Source organism: Drosophila miranda, chromosome 3, assembly GCF_003369915.1.
Source record: "Drosophila miranda strain MSH22 chromosome 3, D.miranda_PacBio2.1, whole genome shotgun sequence".
In the NCBI taxonomy this organism is placed as follows: domain Eukaryota; kingdom Metazoa; phylum Arthropoda; class Insecta; order Diptera; family Drosophilidae; genus Drosophila; species Drosophila miranda.
The window spans coordinates 24,085,436-24,095,601 of NC_046676.1; the positions used below are offsets into that span (position 1 = coordinate 24,085,436).

General features: G+C 43.7%; 3 protein-coding genes across 5 annotated transcripts; all 3 read left to right on the forward strand.

Annotated features, from left to right (window-relative positions):
• The first annotated feature begins 594 nt into the window (after window positions 1-594).
• LOC108160295 (esterase-6-like) lies at window positions 595-2,752 on the forward strand. Its single transcript, XM_017294205.2, has 6 exons — window positions 595-821; window positions 877-1,020; window positions 1,078-1,231; window positions 1,287-1,472; window positions 1,528-2,380; window positions 2,456-2,752. The coding sequence occupies exons 1-6, from the start codon at window positions 624-626 to the stop codon at window positions 2,613-2,615; spliced, it is 1,695 nt and encodes a 564-aa protein (XP_017149694.1). The 5' UTR covers window positions 595-623; the 3' UTR covers window positions 2,616-2,752.
• Window positions 2,753-3,481: 729 nt separating this feature from the next.
• Window positions 3,482-6,282, forward strand: LOC108160294 (esterase E4). Of its 3 annotated transcripts, none has more exons than XM_017294202.2 (7): window positions 3,482-3,578; window positions 3,787-4,051; window positions 4,123-4,266; window positions 4,326-4,485; window positions 4,560-5,302; window positions 5,367-5,659; window positions 5,718-6,282. In XM_017294202.2, exons 2-7 carry the CDS (start codon window positions 3,827-3,829, stop codon window positions 5,920-5,922), a joined length of 1,770 nt encoding a protein of 589 aa, XP_017149691.1. In that variant the 5' UTR covers window positions 3,482-3,578; window positions 3,787-3,826; the 3' UTR covers window positions 5,923-6,282. The 3 variants fall into 3 exon arrangements, with proteins under 3 accessions (XP_017149691.1, XP_017149693.1, XP_017149690.1); XM_017294204.2 differs by having other exon boundaries at window positions 3,520-3,578; window positions 3,776-4,051; XM_017294201.2 differs by having other exon boundaries at window positions 3,530-4,051.
• Window positions 6,283-6,577: 295 nt separating this feature from the next.
• LOC117187725 lies at window positions 6,578-7,692 on the forward strand. Its single transcript, XM_033390505.1, has 3 exons — window positions 6,578-7,078; window positions 7,143-7,310; window positions 7,367-7,692. The coding sequence occupies exons 1-3, from the start codon at window positions 6,865-6,867 to the stop codon at window positions 7,618-7,620; spliced, it is 636 nt and encodes a 211-aa protein (XP_033246396.1). The 5' UTR covers window positions 6,578-6,864; the 3' UTR covers window positions 7,621-7,692.
• Window positions 7,693-10,166: the final 2,474 nt, after the last annotated feature.

The window sequence follows — 10,166 nt, forward strand, 5'->3', positions numbered from 1 at the left end:
CTCGCGAATCAACGGTACGGTCTTCTCTACTTTTCGTACGTGCGTCTCCCTGGCATCGGTTGTGGAAGTATTGTTTTTGGATTTTCGGGTGTCGAGTCTTGCATTAATTTGGCGCGTCATGCACATGCAATGTATGTTGTTTTTGAAACTGTTGGGCAATCCTCTTTTGCAGCATTAGCTTGCGTGTGTCGAGTCGCGCAAATGTGTGTAAATAGGTCGAAAAAAGGTTATGGTGGGTTTTCGAAAACGACAATTACCGCCCCCTATTTTTATTGCTCATTCACTAGTTATATAGTCATTATTATAATGTAATTTTATCTCCTAATTGCTGAGCTCAGTTGAATGCGTGTTTAGGCCATAGAAAAATTCACTCTTGATATGTAATTTGCATACGAACTGCTTTGGTGGGCAGCCACGGTTTGACTTTCATACTTTCAAATCAACAACAAAATATCGTATCTTAGGATTTGAAAATAACTGGAATTATATTTCGGGGAGGTTGAGCAAGTGCAATCTACAATTGCGGGACATGATTATACAAATTTGTGCACTCTAATGTCAATGGGAAGTCGTAGTTTTCTATAAAAGGGAGACGTGTTTGGCTGCCCATAAATCAAAGTGAAATGCGTCTGCTCTGGTCTGGAGTTCTTCTGACTCTAACTCTCTGTTGGAGTGCGGCTGTCGGCGATCCTTTAGATGTGTGTCTGAAGGACCTTGGCTGTCTGAGGGGCACACATATGCCAGGATATCAGGGCGAGGAGTTCGAGGCCTTCATGGGAATACCATTCGCCCAGCCTCCTGTGGATTCCCTCCGACTCAGGGTAAGTTCAGGACAGTCCTTTTATAATTTTAGCATAATAATGTATACCAATCTAGAACCCAGTTCCTGCCATTGCCTGGGAGGGCATCTTTGATGCAGGAACAGCCAAGGACAGTTGCCTGCAGAGAAACTACTTTGGCACCTCATGGACAGTATCTGGCGTGGAAGATTGCCTCTACTTGAATGTCTACAGGCCAAAGGTTGAGCTTGAGGGTGCAACGGACGCTGGGATGGTCTAATTTTTCTTTCTTCCACAGAAACGCAATGGAAATCTCCTGCCCGTCATGGTATATTTCCATGCTGGAGGTTTCTTTAGCGGCTCTGCCCATCCGGCTGCCAGTGGTCCCGAATATTTGATGGACACGGAACAGGTGATTATGGTCAGCGTATCCTATCGCTTGGGCCCATTAGGTGAGCTCTGAGGAAGTAATTGTCAACAGTTTCTTGAAGAGAGGATCTCTTGCAGGATTCCTAAGCACTGGCGATACAAATATGCCGGGAAATTTCGCTTTAAAGGATCAGCGCTTGGCCTTGAAGTGGGTGCAGCAGCACATCGCCGACTTTGAAGGTGATCCTCAGCTGGTGACGATCTTTGGCCACAGTGCGGGAGGGATGTCGGCCCAATATCACATGCTCAGCCCCAGCTCAAAGGGTGGGCTTTACTGTACAATCATTTGACACTCGATTAACTCTTTTCTTCTTTATAGGACTCTTTCAACGGGCCATGTCCTTGGATAGCACAGTTCTATCACCATATCTGAAAATCAACAAGGATCCCCTGACCCAGGCGCGAAAGCTGGCTGCTGTGGCGGGCATTGAGGGGGCAGAGAGCCTGAACTCCGAGGACCTGGCCCAAGCTCTGCGTGAGCTGGATCCTATTAAACTGCACACCACGGTAGATTCCCTAAAAGTCTGGGATAGCCTTCCCTTAATCAGCAATCCACCAGTCGTCGAGCCAGTGGGATGTCCGGAAGCCTTCTTTACCGAGGATCCGGTGCAGGCTCACCTTGAGGGACGCATCAATCAGGTCCCCTGGCTGCTGGGCGTTACTGCGAGGTCTGGAGAGGGTTCTCTTGCCCTTCTGCACGTCTTCGACAATCAAAACCTGCGGACGGAGCTCAACGAGCGCTTCTTGGAGCGTTTTTCACAAATTTTGCATTTGCCTGACGGCACATCGCCTCAGGTTGTGCGGGAAATCTTAGACGCCTATGGATTCGAGGGAGAGACCATTAGCAACGATACACTCGTGCCGCTGGCCGAGATCTCAGGCGACTTTGGGTTTTACTATCCGCTCTACGAGTCGGCCTCCACGTATGCGAGCTACGCCAATCTTCAGGAGAATCCGCTTTCCTTATACATTTTCGAGTACCGTGGTCTGCGCACCCTCTCGGCCCTGTTTAGTGGTGCATCGGTGGAGTATGGGGTGGGTGCAGCCCACATGGACGATGCCCTGCACGCCATACGAATTTCAGCCATTGTCGAGGACTATCCCAAGGATTCGGAGGATGCTGAGGTCATTAAACGAATGACCTCCATGATGGTGGACTTTGCCAAAACCGGGTGAGGTTTTATTCCAACTTTATATGGAAGAATTTCTATATGTATTTATGATATGTATGCTCTTCCCTGACTTAGGATCTTCCACAGTGGCACATCCTGCAAAGCATCAGATTTCACGGATCATGAGATGTGCAGCTATGTCCATTTTGGAGGCACCATTGGCAACTACAAGGAAGACATACTGAAGGACGTCCAATTGCCAGCCTATCCAATATGGAAAAGGTTGTTTTTCTGAGAATCCAGTTCGCGCACCGATTTCTTCAAGGTTAACATAACATAAAGCTACAAATTTGAATACTACACAATATCTGGCACTGGAACGAACATTGTAATATTAAAGTCTCCTCTAAAAGACACTTTCGTTCCACAATACGTGTACTCAATGTCAATTGTAACTGTGTGTGGGGGGGGCTCTACTTGCACTTGGGGCTGTTTCTCACTCTCTCTCTCTGTCTATATATCTCTTCCTCCCTTTAGCGATCGGCATGTTGCTGCTGCGATTGCGGCTGTGATTCCGAAGGTCAGTTTTGCATATTGCAGACAATGCAAGAAACGAGATTAAGTGCGAATAAAAGACACGATGGGCCCGATGGGAAGAGTGATGAGATAAGATACCCGACAATCAAGGCCAATGTAAATACATATATGGAAAGACAGGGGAAATGGCAATTCTCCCTTTCAACAGATGCGTGGAGAGTCTCGAAACTCAGGGCAGCAAAATGGAGACGGTTCCAGGATAAAAGGAAAAGTGAACTGGCAATCGATCGTAGTCGGAGCGGAGCCGTTTTGCAGATCAGAGTAAGTATTTCCACTATCCTCTCCCGTTGGTGATCTGGTACTGCTGGATCTGCCCCGTGTATTACCTCAAAGCGATCGCGATTGCGACTGCGACTGCATCAGAAATGCAGTTCCAGATCAATTGATATCCGCTCTGATCAAGCATACGCCTTGTGTGAGTTTTACCCATTGTACGGGTAGTGCTGTTGGTTGTTGAATTAATTTTCCATTTCGAGTTCAGTCACTCAGTCGAGATACTAGACAAGAGCAATAGCAACAACAACGTACGGCTCGGCTAGCGCAGAGCAGAGTTTTCTTCGAAGCAACGACTACAGACCAAACTGTAAGCTCCACCAACGAAACCCCTCAGATCAATTTGGTTCGCCGTCGTGTAACGTTCTCCAGATTTTCTATATTCCGAGTGAGTTTTCCTTTCGAGCTGCAAGGAGTCTTATGCAATTTATGCAACGGCAGCCCCTGGGAACCGTAGAGAGTGTCACATCCGAACCGATTTAACGTTGACATCATCTTGAGGGGCAATAGCAAGGTTTTGGAAGCATCAAAAAACCGTTCATAAATAACCATCCACTCGATATGCATAATTAATGATCCATAAAGATGGCCATTAGCTTGGCTCGGCTTCGATTTCGGTTTCTTTGTAGCCAGACGATGAATCAGGCGATACAGTTACGGATGATGCTGGTGCCGCTCGTGCTCATGCTCGTGCTAGAGCTCTTCTCGTGCCCGACTCTGGCTCTGGACCAGCTGACCGTCTGTCCGCCGAGTGTGGGCTGCGTGAAGGGCACGCACCGAAAGGGCTATCAGTCGGAGCGGTTCGAGGCCTTCATGGGCATTCCATATGCCCTGCCACCCGTGGGAGAGCTGCGACTCAGCGTGAGTTCTGCGCGAAAATCCGAAAGGGAAAGGAGTTCCATGTAATGTCAGGGCGGTATTTTTCCATCTAGAACCCCAAGGTTATGCCCAAGCTGCTTGGCCTCTACGATGCCACCAAGCCTAAGCCGGACTGTATACAGAAGAACTATCTGCTGCCTACTCCCATCGTCTTTGGCCAAGAGAATTGCCTCTATCTGAATGTCTACAGGCCAGAGGTGGTGCTATTCTAACTTGTTTTATCTGCCTTTAGTCTTTATCTGAGTCATTTCTGCAGCTTCCACGTTCTGGACAGGCCCTGCTCCCTGTAATGGTCTACATCCATGGTGGTGGATTCTTCAGTGGCTCCGCTGGACCTGAAGTCACGGGACCAGAATACTTTATGGACTCGGGTGAGGTTATCCTGATAACCATGGCCTATCGCCTAGGGCCTTTCGGTAAGCACCAGTCTCTGTAAACAGTTGTAGTTCATTAAAAGTTCATCCCATTTCCTTGTCCCTTGTTGTGGCAGGTTTTCTATCCACCCAGGATGCAGCCATCTCTGGAAACTTTGGCCTCAAGGACCAGAACCTCGCCCTGCGCTGGGTGCAACGCAACATAGAAGCCTTCGGTGGCGATCCCAAGCGAGTGACCATCTTTGGCCAAAGTGCCGGGGGAGTGGCCACGCACCTGCACCTTCTCAGTCCCAGGTCGAAAGGTCTTTTCCACGGCGCAATCAGCATGAGCGGCACAGCCAACGTGCCCTTTGCCATCACGGAGCAGCCCTTGGAGCAGGCCCGTCTTGTGGCCGAGCTCTGCGGAATCAAACAGGCCCAAAACCTGAGCACGGTGAAGCTGGCACGATCCCTGCGCCATGTGGAGGCGACGAGACTGCTGGACGCCGGCGATGGCCTCAAGTTCTGGGACGTGGATCACATGACAAACTTCCGTCCCGTGGTGGAGCAGGGTGTTGGCGCGAAAGCGTTTCTCAGCGAACACCCCAGCCGACTTGTGGCACAGGGCAGTCGAATGCCCATTCCCTGGCTGGTGGGAACAGTTCCGGACGAGGGAGCGGTCCGCGTGGTGAATATCATGGGCAATGAGACGCTGCGCAAGAGCTTCAATTTGAGATTTGACGAGCTGCTGCAGGAGCTGATGGAGTTCCCGACCAGCTTCAACGAGGAGCGGCTGGCCAGCAGCATGACCCTTATCCTGAAGGAGTACTTTCAGGATCAGCACGAGGTGAACGAAAAGACTGTCCAGGGGTTCATGGATGTAAGTGACTGATCTGATGGACCTATCAATCATATGTATCTAAATATCCTGATGCACTTCTCAGCTCATCACTGACAGGGGATTTAAGCATCCTTTGTACAATGCCATCAGGGAGGATGTGCGCCAGCAGCGCCCGCCTCCGCTCTATCTGTACAGCTTCAACTACAGAGGTCCCCTGAGCTATGCCTCCGCGTACACCTCGGCGAATGTCAGCGGCAAGTACGGCGTGGTCCATTGCGATGATCTGCTCTACTTGTTTCGCACTCCGCTGATCTTTCCCGACTTTGAGCGGAACTCCACTGAGGCCAAGGTGATTCACTCCTTTGTGGATTACTTTGTGCACTTTGCCGGATTCGGGTGAGTGCTTGGAACGGAGCCAAGCGTTGGTCAGATATTAAATAGTTCTCTCCCATAGCAAACCTAGGAATATGGACTCAGTGAAACCTTGTACTGAATCGCTCCTTCAGTCACGCCCCAGTGGGATCTGTGATTACCAGGAATTTGTCAATGCGCCGGCCCCCTACAAGGGGTTTGAGGTGCACGTGTCTAGCGAATTCCAGGGGCCACGAGTCAAGCTTTGGTCGAGTATACTGAACGAAACCTCCTTAAATGAATACTAAAGGAGTCAGTGAATGAATATTATGTATACGCATAGTTCCCCCAAACCTCAAAGATGTATTAGGACCTAAGATGAAACCAGAGAGTACATACATACGTACGTAATGTTAGAAAACACCTAAGTTTTAATCGTTGATGTAGAGGATTCTAAGGTTTCTGGCTTTCTTTCGTCGATACCTAAAAGAAAACTTATTCTCATATATGTATTGCTAATATATGCCCCAACACCTGGAAACTCTTTGTTTGGCATTATACAATTCTGAAAAGTGGAAATTGAATTTCATGGCCTCATTATCCATGAAGCTTCTGTTTGAAGGCAGCAACTAGATTTTCAAATACAATATACAATATTCTACCTATAATAGCCATGTTTGCAATTCAACATTCTTTAATTGCTGGACGGGGCGGAAGAAAGGTGGCGGATAGTTTAAGCCGGTTTAGCAGGAACGGGAAATTAAGTACCGTCAATGGGGAAATGGGAATAAAGATTTCTAAATCCATGTTAATTTTCACAGCCTGAGTAATTTGTTGAATATTGTACATATAACACTTATTGCATAACATATGGCATTTCGTAAGGGAAATAATATAATTTATTGCCATTTCCTGGGAGAATTGAAATAGTACTTATTGCCATTTCTAATAATGGTTTGCATCACATTTAATTGCAGTTGTCCTCATTGAGAAGCGAAAGCTCAATGAACTTTTGTATCTGATGGATTACCGTTGCGGGGGTGGGTCTGGTGGGAGTGTCATTAGCCCGTCAAATTGAGTTGGCGCATGCAAACCGCAGATACAGTCAGGTGGCGAGACCCTTGTGGCCAGTTGTGTGCCAATTAAAATCAATAAAGCCAACCCAAATCAGTAGAGCTTATGACAGCTCCTGCAGGACACTGCCGAATCGTTTCAGTTGCATTTGGAAGTGCAGCGCGAGAGCTTCATCCATGGAACTAGCACGGAAGATTCTGATTCGGATTGTGCCCCTGTTTTTGCTCGGATGGCTCCTCACAATGGGCGAGGCCTACCTGGAGAGTGTCCGCGTGGAGGAGATACCGTTTGCCGGCCACAAGGTCCCGGCTAACCGTCGTTCTAGTGGGATTCACCTGATATCCAGCCTTGAGCATCAGCGCAATTTTCTGCACCTTTTTCATGTGCCCTGTAAGTGAAGGAAAACATAAATTTTACAGATATATTAGATATATATTTTATATTCATATTACAGACATAATCTGTTTCTATGCCGCCAAAGGAAAGTGGCCGTATGTGCCGGGATTCATGAAGTACAAGGTCGACAACGCAGCTCGCAATTTGTTCCACAATAACGATAGTGCCATAAGGCAGTTCTGCAACAAGTGGATCCAAGTGAAGGAGTGCTTCCGGCCCATTTTTGGTGAGCTTAAGTAAGAATTTTAAGAAAGCCCCTCATCTGCGACATCATTCTTGCAGACAACTCCAACAGGACCAGTACCGATGATGTTGAGACACTGAACGGAAAACTCCAGCAATGCAACTGCGAGAAGCTCCTAGCCACGGAGTCTCCCGTTGTGTACTTTGATAAGAACTATATTGGAAACGTTAGCTCGGAGACCATTCATAATACGATTGAGTTTTTGGAGAGTTTCCTACCGCCGCCGACTAAAAAGCACAAGCGGAAGAATCGCGTGCGTAGTCGTGTAGATGAAATGGATATTGATACCTAATCAATTTACTCAACACATCATTTACATTTTTACCTTTAAAAAAAACATTTTCTTAATACAACATTTCTAAGCCGCTGGAAAATTAAATTTCATTTTGAATTCAACCGAATGTCGTCATTACTTGTGTGGTCACACTGACAAATCGAGGCAGAAATCTGGTTGCAGGGGGTGCTAGGACAGCGAGGTGTGCTATGTGCTTCTATGAATTACCAAGTACCAACAGAATTTGTATACTAATTAAAGGAAATAGGGTATAAAGATGTCCATACTCATACCTGTTGAAAAACAATAATGACTAACGTTCTTACGTTCTAACGAAAATATGTAGTTCATATGTACAAATATGTAGTAATTATGTAGTTACCATGTAAGAAAACCCTTATTTTATAAACAACCCTGTAAAATGAGGTCGTTAAAATTAGCCGTCGTTATATTTACGGTATATTTTGAATGTGATACCGTATATTTGGGCATTTATTTAGCTCTTATAGCTCTCTTACGTTTTATTTGTTTGACCTTTTTCGCTATAACTTTTTTTTGACAGAATCTATAAAAAGGGAGTATTTAAAAATAGCCGGATAAAATCATGTGGGCATGGCTAAGTGTGCTATATAGCTAGTAATATTCGACGGAATATCAAAATCAAGGAATATGTACAATATAACTTTAATTCGTCAGTATATTTACGGTATATTTTGAAAATGAGATCGTATATTTTGGTATTTATTTGAATCGGGTAGAATCGGTAATAACCGGTTGACAGCAATGAGTCTCATTCCATACACACATACCCTGGGGGAAATGGATGGTATAGAATTCTGAATATGTTTGTCATCCCAGGCAAAAACAATTTATTTTCAATATATTTTAATATAATTCATTATTATTTAATATTATTTTCATTATTTCAACGATATTTTAAAGCTTAATGTCTTCTTGTAGGGACCATGAATAGGTATCAGGATCGAGATATATATACAAAACACTCATCATATACATGAATATGTCTAAGAAATGTCAATTTGAGAAAAGGTCTTTATTAGTTACGTTTTATCTTCATATAAAATTAACAAAATAGGGTATACAAAGGCCTATACTACGGCTTACACGCAATATAGCGACTCTTTTTTTGTTGAACTTTTTCGTTTAAACCTTTTTTTTACAATAAATACAATAAAAGCAAGGATTAAAAACTATCCAATCTTGTAGAAAATTTATTCATCAATGGGATAAAACTATGTGGGCATTGCTGAGAAATTTAGCTAGCCAGCATTATTCAATGGAATATCAAAATTGAGCAATATGAACGAATTTCTTTTTTCGTTTGTCTTGATTGACCTATTTCGCTAGTTGTTTCTTGTTTGACTTATTTCGCTAAAACCTCATTTTACGCAAAAGGCAATAAATGCAATTATTTCGAATAGGCCAATCAAGTAGGAAATAGATACACCAATCGTATAAAACTAAGTGGGCATGGATAAATGTGCTATATAGCTAGTAATATTCGACGGAATATCAAAATCAAGGAATATGTACAATAGAACTTTAATTCGTCAGTATATTTACGGTATATTTTGAAAATGAGGCGGTATGTTTCGGTATTTATTTGAATCGGGTAGAATCGGTAATAACCGGTTGACAGCAATGAGTCTCATTCCATACACACATACCCTGGGGGAAATGGATGGTATAGAATTGTGAATATGTTTGTCATCCCAGGCAAAAACAATTTATTTTCAGTATATTTTAATATAATTCATTATTATTTAATATTATTTTTATTACTTCAACGATATTTTAAAGCTTAATGTCTTCTTGTAGGGACCATGAATAGGTATCAGGATCGAGATATATATACAAAACACTCATCATATACATGAATATGTCTAAGAAATGTCAATTTGAGAAAAGGTCATTATTAGTTACGTTTTATCTTCATATAAAATTAACAAAATAGGGTATACAAAGGCCTATACTACGGCTTACACGCAATATAGCGACTCTTTTTTTGTTGAACTTTTTCGTTTAAACCTTTTTTTTACAATAAATACAATAAAAGCAAGGATTAAAAACTATCCAATCTTGTAGAAAATTTATTCATCAATGGGATAAAACTATGTGGGCATTGCTGAGAGATTTAGCTAGCCAGCATTATTCAATGGAATATCAAAATTGAGCAATATGAACGAATTTCTTTTTTCGTTTGTCTTGATTGACCTATTTCGCTAGTTGTTTCTTGTTTGACTTATTTCGCTAAAACCTCATTTTACGCAAAAGGCAATAAATGCAATTATTTCGAATAGGCCAATCAAGTAGGAAATAGATTCACCAATCGTATAAAACTATGTGGGCATGGATAAATGTGCTATATAGCTAGTAATATTCGACGGAATATCAAAATCGAGGAATATGTAAAATAGAACTTTAATTCGTCAGTATATTTACGGTATATTTTGAAAATTAGGCGGTATGTTTCGGTATATTTCTGAGGGTCAGACCGTATATCTTATCGATAAATCCGCGGTCACACTGGCTATGAATTTGTT

Excerpts from the sequence above, each read along its gene's own strand:
- LOC108160295 (XM_017294205.2), top strand. The coding sequence starts at position 624 with ATGCGTCTGCTCTGGTCTGGAGTTCTTCTGACTCTAACTCTCTGTTGG. Across the intron at positions 822-876 it reads TGGATTCCCTCCGACTCAGG|AACCCAGTTCCTGCCATTGC; the intron begins GTAAGTTCAGGA and ends ATACCAATCTAG. Across the intron at positions 1,473-1,527 it reads GCTCAGCCCCAGCTCAAAGG|GACTCTTTCAACGGGCCATG; the intron begins GTGGGCTTTACT and ends TCTTCTTTATAG.
- LOC108160294 (XM_017294204.2), top strand. The coding sequence starts at position 3,776 with ATGGCCATTAGCTTGGCTCGGCTTCGATTTCGGTTTCTTTGTAGCCAG. Across the intron at positions 5,303-5,366 it reads CTGTCCAGGGGTTCATGGAT|CTCATCACTGACAGGGGATT; the intron begins GTAAGTGACTGA and ends TGCACTTCTCAG. Across the intron at positions 5,660-5,717 it reads GTGCACTTTGCCGGATTCGG|CAAACCTAGGAATATGGACT; the intron begins GTGAGTGCTTGG and ends TCTCTCCCATAG.
- LOC117187725 (XM_033390505.1), top strand. The coding sequence starts at position 6,865 with ATGGAACTAGCACGGAAGATTCTGATTCGGATTGTGCCCCTGTTTTTG. Across the intron at positions 7,079-7,142 it reads GCACCTTTTTCATGTGCCCT|ACATAATCTGTTTCTATGCC; the intron begins GTAAGTGAAGGA and ends TTCATATTACAG. Across the intron at positions 7,311-7,366 it reads GTGCTTCCGGCCCATTTTTG|ACAACTCCAACAGGACCAGT; the intron begins GTGAGCTTAAGT and ends TCATTCTTGCAG.